The sequence below is a fragment of the Mustela nivalis genome, assembly GCF_964662115.1.
Source record: "Mustela nivalis genome assembly, chromosome: 16".
Lineage (NCBI taxonomy): Eukaryota > Metazoa > Chordata > Mammalia > Carnivora > Mustelidae > Mustela > Mustela nivalis.
The window spans coordinates 63,096,961-63,112,550 of NC_139035.1; the positions used below are offsets into that span (position 1 = coordinate 63,096,961).

The 15,590-nt window shown below is 42.6% G+C and overlaps 1 protein-coding gene across 4 annotated transcripts in view; it reads right to left on the reverse strand.

The window, feature by feature from the left end:
* Positions 1-15,590, reverse strand: part of ATF6 (activating transcription factor 6) — a 209,569-nt gene that overhangs the window by 45,400 nt on the left and 148,579 nt on the right. For all 4 annotated transcript variants that reach the window (XM_082704208.1, XM_082704205.1, XM_082704207.1 and 1 more), the window contains one exon: positions 6,538-6,622. In XM_082704208.1, coding sequence (XP_082560334.1) covers positions 6,538-6,622 — 85 coding nt within the window. The remainder of the gene's footprint in view (positions 1-6,537; positions 6,623-15,590) is intronic.

The window sequence follows — 15,590 nt, forward strand, 5'->3', positions numbered from 1 at the left end:
AAGTATGGTCAGTGGTAACACTCCTCGTTATACCTGCCAGCTACACAGAATTCCTAAATCTCTGGATATACACTGAAGGAAAAAAATCCTTTTTGTGAGTAGTGTTATTTTTCTCCTTTTGTCAGCAGAAATTCTCAGTGTGGAAATTGTACTACTGGTTTCAGTAGTGAGTCAAAAGTCAAATATTTGATTATATGTTTTTAAAATATTAAAAACATGGTTGGAAGAGAAGACTCCACTCACTCAGCTGTCTGAACACAATTACAGAACAACTGAAACGGAAAAACTGCAATGAAAACGCAAGGTTGTAAATGTATTTTAAGAAAGCAGATAACCTGCAGGACTTCAAGAAGAAAAGAAGAGGAAAAGCACAACTTTTAGGCACAATTCTCTGACAGACAAGCAGCCTACTTAGACAGAACATGTCTAAAATAGGACTGTTTCCAAATACATTTTCTTTGGGATCACAGTTTACGAAACTGCGGTTCATCAAAAGCAGTTGTATCAACATTCTCTTATTATTAAAACCAACACATTTGTTGAGTCGGTTTGCTTCCTGCCCTTCTATTACATCCTCAACTAAAAAGATGTTTCATTGCTAATAAGTTCTTCTAGATTTTCTTCATAGAAAATTACTTGGAGATTAAATATAAATACAGTTTAGCCTTGTAGGTATTTGTTCACCTACTTGAACCCTTACCAAGGACAGGGTAGAATTAGAATAGTTTTCTATTTACTGCTCAGGTACCTACATGAACTTAGGTACAGGATACACAGAGGGAAGGGGAACAGTAAAACCAATTCAATTAAAGCGTTGGTCAAATTACGCATCTACTAATAGGCTGTGTTCACTCCCTGTGAAAGAGGTCTACAAAGTAGCTACCATTAAAAATAAGATCACTTCTAGGTTCCACTTTGTTGAATTATTTATGAAGAAAGAAAGGAAATGAGCAATTTTACCACAACATAAGTGGAAATAATTTAAAAGCAGGAAATGTTGACTTACAGTACAAGGAAAACTTCCAGAATCCTTTTTAAAAAAATACCAATAGCCTTTAATTTATCATCCACTGCTCTGCCAACCATCTGCAATCATTTTTTGAAAGCTTTTTTTTTAAAGCATACCTAGCATTTTATTTTACTTTAATAATCTTCAGCGTGAAAACTTCCTCAAAGACAGAGAGACTTACAGCTTCCCCAACCTGTTTTCAACTGTCATGTGAGACATTCAACTACCAAAGAGAATGCAAAACGAAATAAATTACAAAGGCCAAAATGGCAGAGGAAACACAGAATTATGTAACTAGTGTTTTCTAAATGGCATTAATTTCACACCCATATCCTACTCTCGTTAGCTATTTCTTGTACAGACTTTTTTCCACAGCTCAAAACCACAAAGTAGAGTCATTATACATTATAGTTTAATTGATCTGGGAATCTAATGTACTTTGCCCAAATTGGAAAATCAAATTCCTCTTCCCCAATATCCCTATCCAGGGTCCTACAGAAACCTGCTCAATAAAATTTGACTGTGTATCTTCCACCACCCTCCCCAACATCCTACAGGCACCACTGAAGTCAGAGCGAGGGATCAGACAGACCCTCAACTCATGTTCCTTTCCGAGTTACATGTAACTTTTGAACTCAGGAATGGCAGAAAATGTATTTTATTCAAGCTCCTCAAATTCTTACGTTGCTCAGGATGAAATACCTGAGGTGTCCTCACAACGTCTCTGCTCTTGCAAGAAACAGGTGCCCAAATGTTTCTGTGTGCACATAACTCTCACGCATCAGGCTCTAAGTGATGCCGTACTGGCGTCAAATGTGTATACCCAATACGCCCAAGAAATCCATCTCTGGATTGTGGAGAGCTCGATACTTAAATTTTGTGCACATGTTCTCCTTTGTAGAACAATTGTTTAAAAGGAGGTTAATCGTTTCAATTCACTCTTGATGATAAATTCCAAATCTTAACCAATACGGCACAAAGGTAACTAGCAAACACTTTAATTTATATTTGGAAAGATTAGACTATACTTGTCAACTGTTTTTAATCCTAAGAGGAAAACTAGATGGGCCACGGGATCGGGGAAGCCTACAAAATGCAGCGCTTCAGCACAAGGGTATGTCAACACACACTTCAGGGGAATGACTGCAGCGCGGAGGAGGAGACTTTCTGAAGTAAAAACATTTCACCAAGACTGAGTGGTAGTTTCACAACTGTTTACATTTGTTAGAAACTCATTAAACAGTATACATAAAATTGTTGATTTACTATATGCTATATTACACCTCAATGACTCTGGTTTCTATAAAGCGTGTATGTCATGAAAGACAACTTTTAGATGGCAAGGGTTCTAGACGGAAGGATACGAAAGAGGTCTGCCAAGTGGGGGCACCATATGGTCTGCACCTCGATTCTGTGTCTCTCCCCACAGAAAGCTGTAACAAGCATTTTGGGGGCAAAGTGGAAACGTGAATATGGACTGTCGGTTAAACTGTACAGCATCAGTGCTAAAGTTCTCGTCTTTTGAAAGTGTGGTCATCGTCTTGTGCTTCTGTAGGAGAATTCCCTTTCGCCGCAGACATGCGTTCAGGTATTTGCGGGGGAAATACAGGAATGCCTGCCATCTGGTCTCCCGTGGTCCGGAAGCAGGCGCACTGAGCACGGGGAGATCCGGCCACCAGCCCAAGGGAGCAGCGAGCGCAGGGACGCCTTGCAAGAGCGCTTCCCCGAGGAGAAGCAGGACGCGGGGGACGTGTCCCCACGCCGAGGGAGTATGCGGCCGTGCAGGATGCAGATGGGACCGAACCAGCAGAGAAGCTGATGGCGCAGCACAGAAAGGCTATCAGCGAGGAGCCGAGTCTCCCAACCTGTGAGAGGGGCATGGACACAGGGTCCAAAAGGAAGGAATTGCCTAGGACGACACGGACGATGACAGCGAAAGGGCGCAAGAGTGCCCACGCCGACAATGGCTGGGCACTGTTTAAAGCACGTTTACTTGGGACACCTGGGTGGCTCAGTTGGTTGGACGACTGCCTTCGGCTCACGTCCTGATCCCGGAGTCCCGGGACGCTAGGGAGGGAGGGCAGGGAAGTGTGTCTCCGCCAGAAGACAAGTGCAGCTCCTCGCGGCGACCGCCAGGACCGACTGCTCCTGCGGAATGAGCAGTCATTAATGGGCAGCGCATCCGCTGGTCCCGACTAGATGGTATTTTCTGGTAATTTTCAGCTCTTGAGAATCCACGAACAGGCATACAGAGGAGAGCTGGGTTTAACTGCGGGGCAGGGGGTGATTTTTACAGACAAGTGAGACCTAAGAGAAGAAGAAGCCAGGACGAAAGGAAGGGGGCTTGCCAGAGAGCGGAGCGCGTACGCGGGGGGACGCGGGCGCGACGAGGAGGAAGGCCGGAGCGCTCGGACGGGATCCGCACGGGAAGAGCGGCGGCCCGCGGCCGGCAGCGGGGCGCTGAGACGGCGGCCGCGAGCGCGGGTTTACAGTAAGAGACGGCGGCTGCGAGCGCGGGTTTACAGTAAGAGGTAAGCAGGGTGGGAGGCCTGCAGCAGTGCCATTCCTGACGACGGCGAGGTCCGAGTATGACCGTGACCATGTGGGTGGGAGGCTCACGGGTACAGGATGAAACACGACAGGACTGGGGCGCTGGGCGGCTCAGCGGGTTGAGGGTCCGCCTCTTGATTCTGGCTCAGGTCGTGATCTCAGGGTCCTGGGATGGAGCCCTGAGTCTGGCTCCCCATTCACCAGGGAGTCTGTTTCTCCCTCTGCCCCTCCCCCCACTTGCGCATATGCTCTCACACTCTCTCTCTCCCAAATAGATAATCTTAAAAAAAAGACAAAAAGACAATGGGATCCAAAAAGGCCAGGGTGCGGGGTGAGCGCTCCACGTGGAAGCTGCACGTGGAAAAGCAGTGGCGGAGAGTCATCAGTCACGGTGGGAGAGAAGACGGTGACAGACCAGGGTGAGGGGTAGAAAGCCTGACGTTATACCCTCAAAGATGAAAGAAGGGGAGGTCATCTGGAAGTGGCAGCGGGGAGCAAGGACATCCCCACCCCACCTGCAGGCTCACAGGCACACAAGGTGGGGAGGAGGCAAAGTCAGATGCTAACCGTCGGAGTGAGGAGGTGGAGGCGCCGTTGGAAAAGAGACCAAGGGCACAGCGCGACACTTGGCAGGTGGCAGATACTCAACCAATACTTTTTAAATTTAAATCTTAACTTTTCAAATAGTTTACTATACCCTAAAAAGGAAACAACGAAATTTATTTATAAAGAAATCAAAACCAGATTATAAAGGAAATGATCTTCTAATGACTGTATTTTTCAAATCCATGAAAGCCTCATTTTCAAAAATTAGCCGCCTGGCCAAGATCAACAGAGTCGAACAGCATCGTATTGTTTTTGGCTTGGTAAGTATGGAAAACTCACTGTCATAAAATAAAAGCAGGCATTCTCTTGCATAAGAATTCAATATCAGAACAAAATTAAGTGAACTCTGTCTTGTTGAAGCTTAGGTAATAGCCCTTCTGAGCATAAGCTGACCGGAACTGAAATCTATTATGGTTCAAGCAGAGAAACCCAGGCACCTCTGAAGTAAAAATAAGTTGTATTTCCTAAACGTATTCTTTAAGTGTAATACATACACTGTGGAATATATTATCCTTCCCGAAGTACTACAGGACTGCTCCCTGAAAGCTTTGGAACCCGCCTTTACTGAAGCAAGAGAGTTCCTCTTAATGTTACAGTTTTAATTTCTAAAATTTGTTCTTGATATCCTTGGAAGACTAATGTCATCATTTATGCTTTAGCAAGACAAATGTTTATGTACCGATGGCATAATGCCACTGTGGCTCAGTCAGCTGAGCGTCTGACTCTGTTTCGGCTCAGGTCATGATCTCAGGGTCGTGAGACTGAGCCCCACACAGGGCTCTGCACTCAGTAGCGGGAGCTGCTTGAGATTCTCTCTCTCCCTCTCTCTCCCTCTGCCCCCGCCCCTGCACACGTGCACGCATGCACACACAGGCTCTAAAATAAATAGATCTTTAAAAAAGAAATCAAGCTGCCTCCTAAGCATTTGTTTTTTTCTTTTTAAGAGAGGTTGGGTGGGGAGGGGCAGAGGGAGGAGAGAGTGGAGCTTAAGCAGGCTCCACACTTGGGGGGGGCTCAATCTCACAGCCTGAGATCATGACCTCCTCAACATTCCTTTGTTTTCTTAAGATTATATTTATTTATTTAATATTAGAGAGACAACCTGAACCAGAGAGGGACAAAGGGAGAGACTCTCAAGCAGACTCTGCGCTGCGCATGGAGCCCGATGTGGGGCTCGACCCCACGATCTCAGGAGATCATACCCTGAGCCAAACCCGAGAGCCAGCCCTCAACCGACTGAGCCACCTGGGTGCCCGTCGGAGCTCCAAGCATTTCTAGTAAGCGGTGTACACACAGCTCCAAGAAACTCTACAGTCCTCTATGGTCTTAAAATGCAAAACGAATATTGGATACTTTTTCTCTAAGACTAAATTTTATTTATCTAGAATCCCTGTTTTTTGTTTTTGTTTTTTAATAATTATATTTGGTTGTTTAACTATGATCATCCGTCAGAATGTGGACTGGTTCAGCTGTGGGTTAGTTCAAAAGGCTTTTCACTTTTTGGCTTATTCATAAACTATGAGGTTCTAACTACTAGATAAAAAATATATACTGGTAGTTCCCTTAAACCAGATAAAAGAATTTGAGAAGGACAGCCAACCCTCCTTGTTTCATCAGAGCCTAACATGATGTGTCCCAGAAAGCACTCATCAACAATACACACTGTGTTCATTTACAGCGCACGGTGGGCTCCACGAGTAAGCTACTTCTCTTCCCCATGAAGAGCCAGCTGGAAGTAATCTCGCCTTTCCTAAATGTCTTTAGTACTTTGTATATTCTTTATGAGACCTACTCTTTGGAGCACCGTGGTTTCTGGGCTGATTTTTCTTTCTAGATTATAAGCAAGATGGGTTAACTAAAATCCTTAGATGATCTCAAGGTATTATAGCATTATTTGTAATTTATGTAATACCCAGCACTAGCAAGAGAACAAAATGGAATGGTAACACGATCGATACCAAATACATCGGGATTGTGGACTAAAGAGGCTTGTGATGTTTGCTCTGGGAATTACGTCACCATTTACAGAATTCAGGAAACTGCTCTGAATTCCCAAAACGCAACTTACAAATTCACTCTGAGAACCCAGCAGGGAATTCCTACACTGTATGTATAACCTGAGAGGCCACAGTAAGTCTGTAGAGCAGTTAAGATGCTAACTTTTCCAATTCTGTAAACAAGAGAATGAATTAAAAATACAGTAATAGAGAGTATAGGGATTTTAAAATAATCTTTTGTGGAAAATGTTTCAAAATTAACGCATGGATATATATCTGACCAATCAAATATTTTAAATGTCTCTTGGCTCATCCAGAGAATACTGCTTAAAGCAAGCAAACTTAGGTTGTTCATAAACCCAAATTTCAACTTACCGTTTATGTTTATTGCTGGTAACACTATTGACATTTTTGGTCTTGTGGTCTTGTTGTGGGTGGTGGCCGGTAACAGCAGGTGATCCTAGGAATAACAAAGAACAACCTGTAAGAACCACTGGCTTAGTCTTATAATAGGCCCAAATCAGAGTTTCTGAGATGCCAACATTTCACTGGGATCACAACCAAAAATGACATTTTTTATTTTAACATGGCTTAGAGGCAATTAACTACAAATCATCTTATGATTTACTGAGTGTTGATCATTCCCAGGTGCCACGTAGTATCCTTAGAGAACTCCTCAGTTCTGGGAACATACACGCTGTGTAAACACTTTAAAGGCTACTGGTAAGGAGTCTGAACAGGAGTGTCACTCTAGATCTAACCACTGACTGCTGTATGATCTGGCTCTGTCTCCAATCCTATAAAATGAGGGGGCTAGGCTAGATAATATCACAAGATACTGAAATTATCTATCCAATACAGCCATTTTCACTTTTTTTTCCTTAAAGAGGAGGAACATTTCTGCCGCCCCCCCACTGCGGATCCCAAATTACTGGTATCTAAAACAGAGATTCCGTCTGGAGCTTGCAGTCAAGGCCAGAGCCTGAAACTTTGCCTGCTGAGCTTCCCTTCTCCCTCTGAAGCCACCACACAGCATTAGATCTCTTTTGGTAAGCAGAAGTACGTACTGAACAAGATATACAGTTCTTACCCTTAAAAACACAATTCAATGGAAGAATTAAAAAAATTATAAATGCATGTCTAGCAGAGCTATAAAGTTATAAAGGACAGTTATAAAGTATGCCAACGTTTGATAATCTATAAATGACCCCTGGCATCTGAGGTTTCTGGTTTCAACCACACAAATCCTAAAAGGAGGATGAGCCAAGAGGAGGCTGGGAGTATGTGTTTTTTGGGAAAAGGTATGTACAACTGTAGGCATTCCGAAACAGATTATAAGTGACTTATGATTTAGATATGAACTATTGCTTAAACATCAATAATTCCTTTTTCCTAGCAAAAGCGGGAATTGTCACAGCAAAAACAAAAACAAAAACAAAAACAAAAAAAGAAAGAAAACAACATACATTAGTGTTTCTACTGAAGGGCACATGGTCAGACAGACAGCCAGACGGACAGAACTGAACCTGACCAGAATCCCTCCTACTTCCTTTTCTCTTCTCCTCTGCCCGCTTCGGTTCAACACTCACTCAGCGAACTTGCTACAGAGAAGGACTTATTACAAGTAGGATTTAACGCAGTTGAAGGTAATAAAAATTCAAGGCAACTTAGCTCAAAGGTCAGTGGGATTATGAAATGCAATTATCAGCAAAGTGAAGGAAAAGTCTAGGATGCAACAAACAAACTGAAATGAACATATATGAACAGAACTGTATAGACAACATTTCCGGCAACTACTTGTCCTTTGTTTAACTCAAGGCAGCATTTCTGTGAGAACAGATTTTTTTTTCTCGAGTGGAGAAAGATGAGTGAAGCTGTCCTGCTAGAATTCCGGCACTGGAGCACGGGAGACTTTTTTTTAAAGTGCATTGTTAGACACAAAGATCACACATTTCTCAGTAAGATAACATAATATAGCCAAGAAGAAACAAAATTTGCTGATCTTCATGCCATAAAATTATAAATAGCTTAATTCCTATAATTAAAATACTGCTTCAGGGTCCCCAAAATTGAATGAGAAAACAAACCAACAAACTTGCAAGCCCCAAATTAAAGCTACTGTAAAAATAAACACACTTGGATTCTATTGGTCATGGGTTAAGGTCAGGCTCAGACTTAAATCTGAGTTTCCTGCTAAGATCTAGATGCCATACTAAACATTGTTTTTAAACATGATTTTCTGAACATAATGTCTCCTTCTTTCTTCATTAAATTTCAAATGAAGTAGTTACTTTTGCAGGAGAAAGCCAAAAAACACATTATTATTTATGAAAAAGAAGAATCACATCTTGACTGCATAAAAATTATTACCGTTAACCAGCCTTACCTCTACTTATTAAAGTTCGCAAACTGCGGAGGGTGGGGGACAGGGAGGACACCTAGAATTTACTCCTGCGTGGCTCAGTCAGTTAAGTGTCTGCCTTCGGTTCAGGTCATGATCCCAGCGTCCTGGCACGGAGGCCCTCACCAGGCTCCCTGGTCAGTGTGGAGTCTGCTGCTCCTTCGACTCCTCCCCCTTGCTTGTGTTCACTCTCTCTCTTTCTCTCTTTCTCTCTCTCCCTTTCTCTCTCTCAAATAAACAAAAATCTTTAAAGGGCTTGTTTACCACAGAACTGCAGGGAATCAAAGCCAGTATACTACAAATTCTAACAGTACTTAACTTATATTTAAAAATAATTAATAGGGCGCCTATGTTGCCCAGTTGGTTAAGCGACTGCCTTTGGCTCAGGTCATGATCCCGGAGTCCGGGGATCAAGGCCCACATTGAGCTCCCGGCTCCGTGGGGAGTCTGCTTCTGCCTCTGACCTTCTCCCCTCTTATGCTCTCCCTCACTCACTCTCCCTCTCTCAAATAAATAAATAAAATCTTAAAAAAAATAATTTATACACAGAAACATCTGGGAGAGTGTAGATAATTCATTTAACATTTACTTTCACTTCCTCAAATTAAATGTTCCTTGCTGTAACAGTAAACTCTGAATCACTTTTTTCTCCCCAACTATGTTCATCTCACTCCTTTTTACATATCATTAATCCTATTAGTGATGTTTTCAGAGGTTTTATTTTGGCAATGTCACTGTAATCTATGTCACTAGTTTTAGGATCTCTCCAAATGCATCCTGAAAAGCCTCCACAAGACTGAGATACCATGGGATATCTTCAGGGAGGAAACTTTGTGGACAGACACTATCATCAACACATTATATTTTTATTCCCAGAAGAAGTCAGAGAAAGTCTGGTGGGAAAACACTTCACTGTGAGAATAAAACATTAGTTTTCCAATGTTACACAATATCATGCATGAGAAAATGTGCTATTTCATACAATTCTCCCAATTCCTTTTTCCAAGCACTTTGTTAGAAGAAAACTGAAATATTAGTGCATAATACAGTGCATAGTGCATAAGAGGGCTGAAGCACTGGAGACTAACCTATCACAAGAACAGGACCACATTTTGCTCAGCTGGAGGCTGAAATGGGAATTCACAATAAAATCAAGGTCCTACTCAGTGTTGTCTAATGTTGACTCTACATAATCGTGTAGAGTGGAAACTGACCTCCAACTTAAACTAACACTGACATTAAATGGCCCTTCCCACTCCCCTCTAAACCTGACTGGCGGGCCCAGCACAAGAGAACCCAGCTCATGAATAGTTGTGTTTTTTCTTCCAGAACTACTTTTGCTAATGTATTTGTTAGGGTAACTGTGTAATTTTAAAAAATTTAGGGAAACTGGGCGTGTGGGTGGCACTGTTAGCTAAGCATCCAACTCTTGGTTTCGGCTCAGGTAGCAATCTCGGGGTCACGAGATTGAGCCCCATGCTGGGCTCCAAGCTCCGTGCGGAGTCCACCTGAGAGCCTCTCTCCCTCCCCGCTACCCCTCCCACTCGTGCTCCCTCCCACTCTCTGATAAATAAATCAATCTTCAAAGATTAAAAATGTGTGTGTGAAAAGGAGAACAATATTTAATAAAAGTGAATAGTTTAAAAAATTCACTCATTCCAAGACAACCATAAAGGACTGAGGAGAGGGGAGGGGCACCTGGGTAGCTCAGTGAGTTAAAGCAGTTTTTTTTTTTTAGTATTTTTTTAAGTTTTTGTTTTTTTTTTTAAGATTTTATTTATTTGACAGACAGAGTAGGCAGAGAGGCAGGCAGAGAGAGAGAGGAGGAAGCAGGCTCCCCGTCAAGCAGAGAGCCTGATGCAGGGCTCGAGCCCAGGACACCCTGGGCTTAGGAGTTGACAGGAGACAGAAAGAAGACAGCGCTATCTGTGACTCACCCTGGAAGTGTCCCCACACTCAGTGACAGTGACTGCATACAAATCACTCTCTACGGGTGCCTGGGTGGCTCAGTGGGTTAAAGCCTCTGCTTTCGGCTCAGGTGATGATCTCAGAGTCCTGGGATCGAGCCCTGCATCGGTTCTCTGCTCAGCAGGGAGCCTGCTTCCTCCTCTCTTTCTGCCTGCCTCTCTGCCTACTTGTGTCTGTCAAATAAATAAATTTTTTTAAAAATCTTTAAAAAAAATTTTTTTAAGGGGCGCCTGGGTGGCTCAGTGGGTTAAAGCCTCTACCTTAGGCTCAGGTCATGATTCCCAGGGTCCTGGGATCAAGCCCCGCATTGGGCTCTCTGCTCCACAAGGAGCCTGCTTCCCCCCTCTCTCTCTGCCTGCCTCTCTACTTGTGATCTCTCTGTCAAATAAATAAATAAAATCTTAAAAAAATTTTTTTTTTAAATGAGGAGAAACCATACTAGTCTGCATTTAGATTGCTTTAAAAAAAATCTTTAAATTCTTAATCTAATTTAGAGGAAGAGGAACTGATACTGGAAATTATGGTTGATGCACTGTGAGTGTAGTTTGCACTGAGAGGCAACTTGGCACTGTCCTGGATCTGGACCCAAAGAAAAGGTGTTGGTCCTACATCAAAGCTTGGCAAACGAGTCCACATTTATATAATTAAATGAAATAAATTTAAAATATACATATTATTTTGATCTCCTGCCTTAACCAATTTTGTTAGTTCATAGATCATCCAATAATCCTGATAATACTAGGTAAGACAGCTTCTCTTGTATTAGGAAACTCTGACCTAAGGTTGGAGCCCTGTATCTTTGATAGGAAGGAATGTAGTTAGTATCTAGTTATGTTTCCTGGGGAGTGAGGGAAACAGCCTGTAACAGGCTGCACTCGGACAATGAGCAGCTTTTATTTGGACCAACACCAGCCTCTGCTCATCGAATCTCGCATGTCAGGGCCCTCTTAACATTTCATATTTGGTCCATATCCACTGGATTCCAGAGATGGGCTTGGTTTTTCAATATAAAACTGTTAAAATCAGATCAAAAATAAAAAGCATCTATCCTCATTTCAAAAACAGCTTTGTATTAATTTTTTTTCTCATCTATGTTCCTCTCTTAGGGAGCTCTTGTTTTTTATTACTTTACCTCATTTATCTCGCCAAGTCTCTGGCAAGCTACCGAACTGAGTCAAGAGCACAGCAGAGCCTGGAAATAGGACCGCCAGAGCAGCCGTGAGAAGCAGCCCTTCCAAAGCTCTTTAACAAAGTCAAACATTCTGAATTTAACTCGTTTTTCTAAAAGCTGTATTAACTGTTGATCAGAAATCAAATGTATTCAACATGAAAGCAACTGAAAAGCGAAGATAATTAAGAAATCTGAAACAAACAAAAAATCCAAAACCATTAAAACACACAGGTATACTCAGTGACATCTTAAATTTAAAAAATTAGAGGTAGTAAAACTAAGCAGAATGTAATCATTTTAAAAGTCTACTAAAATGTTTATGATGTAGAGCTTCCCATTATAGTACAAACATAAGCTAAGTACATTACTCACCCTCCAGCTAGAAGGAGTAATATAAATATCTAATCTGAATGCAGTATTTGTGCCACTAACGTACACAGCGTAACTACGCACCGATAAAAGGAAATGTCAAGCCTGCAGCAGCACCATTAATATGCATGTCAGCCAGAGCAAGAATAAATCAAAACTATTAGCGCACAACAGATGGCCCAAGAGTGAGCCAAGGTTTACATTTCACAAGAGGAAAATTCTGACACTACATTCAAACCTGATAAATGTTGCCAAGGTCACCAGAGGAAAGATTAGCTTGAAATCCTAATACGTACCAACTCATTTTGCTTTAAGATATGGTTCTCACATCAAACTCGGTGGGAGTCTCCACATACGTCACCTGACTCTGACCTCCCCTTTTATGCACACAAAAATGTGTAAGGTCGGACCATACAAAGCTGTCTTTTTTTGTGTGTGTGTGGGTCAAATATCAGTAATTTCATACAGATGCCTCCTTTTTCAAAACAGTTTTTTAAAAATAAATTTATACCCAACATGGGGCTTGAACACAGCCCCTAAATCAAGGGTTGCATGCTCTACTGACTGAGCCCATCAGGTACTCTGATCTGCATCTCTCTCTCTTTTTAAGATTTCATTTGAGAGAGGGAGCGTGTGCGCATGTGGAAGTGGGATGAGGGGCAGTGGGAGAGGCCGACACCCCACTGAGCCAGGAGCCAGCAGGCTAATCCCAGGACCCTGAGATCATGACTTGAGCTGAAGTCAACCCCTTTGCCAACCACACCACCCAGGCACCCCCCGCCTGTCTTTTTTTAAAGTAGAATTAATTTAGAGTTTCTTGGTCAACAAACTTTCTTGTAAATACTTTCCCAAGGATATGACAGTAGCTTCTAAATCATTCTTCTCTCTTAATGAGAGTTTGCAGGGAAAGTGTTTCTAAACCAGGTCAGGTCAGGACTGTTTTCCCCAGAGAAAGCTCTCCCACAAAATGCTAGTTATATGCTCTGACCAGGGATCAGGCCAGCAAGTCTTTGACCCTGCACCTCCTATTACTCCATTCAATAACTCAAGCTAAACAAGTTCAAAACTCTGTCAGCTCTAATACAGAGTTTTCCAAAAGCCAGACAGTGTGTGACTTGGGGAAATAAATTAGGACCCCTGAAACTTGTTCTCAGCCGTGATCTGCTGAGTGCCGACAGGGTGGCAATCCAAAAAAATGTCTTAAGGAAAAAGATCAAACACTACATGCACGAAGAGTTTAACCATAGGCGTTTGTCAGACATAATGTTTACAAGATGTTTCATTTTAGAAAGTTCACTTTCCCCGGGACTACCGGCAGGAAGAGAATTTCCTGAAGACTGAACCGCATCCTACACAGGGTGACCACGGCGGCCACGCGGGGCAGGGAGGGAGGTGAGTCTACAGCAAACGGAGCCAACGAGTTTTCTGAGAAAAGAGATGATTAGGAGTTATTATAAAGGAGTTGTTAAATACAGATATCTAAGAAAATGATTTTACCTTTTGTTGTAAAAAATGGGGAGAATGCTGGCTTGAGGCAAAAATTAATTTTTTTAAGTTTTAGGCAGAAACTACAAAAATGGCATAAACCCACGTTAACAGTAGTCTCAAATGCTGTGTGTGTGTGTGTGTGTGTGTGTGTGTGTGTGTGTGAGAGAGAGATTATCACAGCAGCAGGGCACGGGAACGCAGGGAGATACTACTCTAGCTGACTTCTTCGTATCACTGATGCTAGCTACTTCTATTTCTAAAGTTATCTTTCCTGCATGATTCTGTGTCCGGATATCCCTCCCATGTCCACTAAAGAGCTCGATCTTCTCTCCAAAGTAATTTTGGTCTTGGTTTCACACAAACAGGAAGGACCATAAAATATCCCTAACGACGTACATTTTAGGAAAGACTGGTCTTGACAAGGCAAACAACCAAGTGGGGAAAACAAACAAATGAACAAACAAAAAACTCCCTTCACGTTTCTTTTAAAGCCCTTATACATTTAACTATAATCTGCAATAATCTGATTTTTCTACTTTAGTGGACACATTTTCTCTTAGATGTTGGCTCGGCAGGACAGGCAAACAGGACAGCTGGTCCACACTGGGAGCTGAGACTCGCCGCAGCGACAACCCTCACGAAGGACTAGACTCTGCTACTGCACAGACGTGTTCCAAAGAGTTCAGAAGAGTTCTCTCTTCGCATCACAAAAGGTGTGCTTTCCAGAACCTAGTTAGTACATCCCCACACTCGCACGAGAAGTAGAACAGCAGGCTCAGCTTCCGTTCAGTTTTAAAGCGAATGTTTGACATACAGTGCAGTGCGCTTGTGGGAAAGGAAGGAAAATTCTGTTTTCACTGTTTGGTCAAGTATTGTTTAAGAAAGGATTGCAACTAAATTTCAGGCAGTGATGGCTCAAAAGGCACACCAAAGGATCGCAGTATTAATTTTGAGTTCTGTAATAATTAGGTACCTTCAGAGAGCATCTACTCTTCTAGCCAAAGGAAATCAAGAAGTGAGCACACAGACAGCAGAAGGCCCTTCCAAAACAGAAGTTCTTAACCAAGGATCCACATCCACAGGACTTCATAACGTAAACACCCAGGTTTTCCACGCCCTAAAAACTCTAATAAGGTAAGTCTGAGGTGGGCCCAAATCTGTCAGGGATTCCTGGCAGTTCTGAGGCAGACAGCGTGAGGATGAACAGGCCGGCCACGCACAGAGCCCATGAGGAGCCTGGGCTCCCGAGCTAGAGCCTGGGTTTGAACTCGGCCTCTGACACCCCCATTTCTAGCTGCAGAATCTGGAGGGAGTTCCTTGATCTCTCTGTGACCTGGTTTTCTCATCAGTAAAACAAGGACAGTAACCATTCATAGTGCACAGATTGTTTATAAAGATTAAACAAGGTTGGGGCGCCTGGGTGGCTCAGTGGTTAAAGCCTCTGCCTTCAGCTCAGGTCATGATCCCAGGATCCTGGGATCGAGCCTCACATCGGGTTCTCTGCTTAGCAGGGAGCCTGCCTTCTCCTCTCTCTCTCTCTCTGCCTGCCTTTCTGCCTGCTTGTGATCTCTCTCTGTCAAATAAATAAATAAAATCTTAAAAAAAAAAAAAGATTAAACAAGGTAATATTTTAAAGTACTTGGAACAGTGACTGGCAAGCAAAAAGCACTATTTTAAGTATTTAATAATTTTTTTTTTTTTTTTAAAGAACTGAAAAGTTTGAGGTCAGAGAAGCCCCTGAAAAAAATGTAACAGCACAACCAGGGACACAGACACTGCTGACCAGGTTTCTTCTGTCCCCGCTGCTGGCTTAGAGTCACTGTTTCCCTGCCAATGACAGACACTCACTCCCCATCCAAATCCTGAACCTAGAAATGAAAGCTCTTTATACTCTGGTCCCTCCGGACCTGGCCTCTTCACCATGATCTCTCACTATTCCTTTTCACAAACACTGCTGCCAACTGTCAGAGACAATCTCTACAAATTCAACCAAGAGAACAAGATAACCTCACATTTAATGTTCTTTACTTT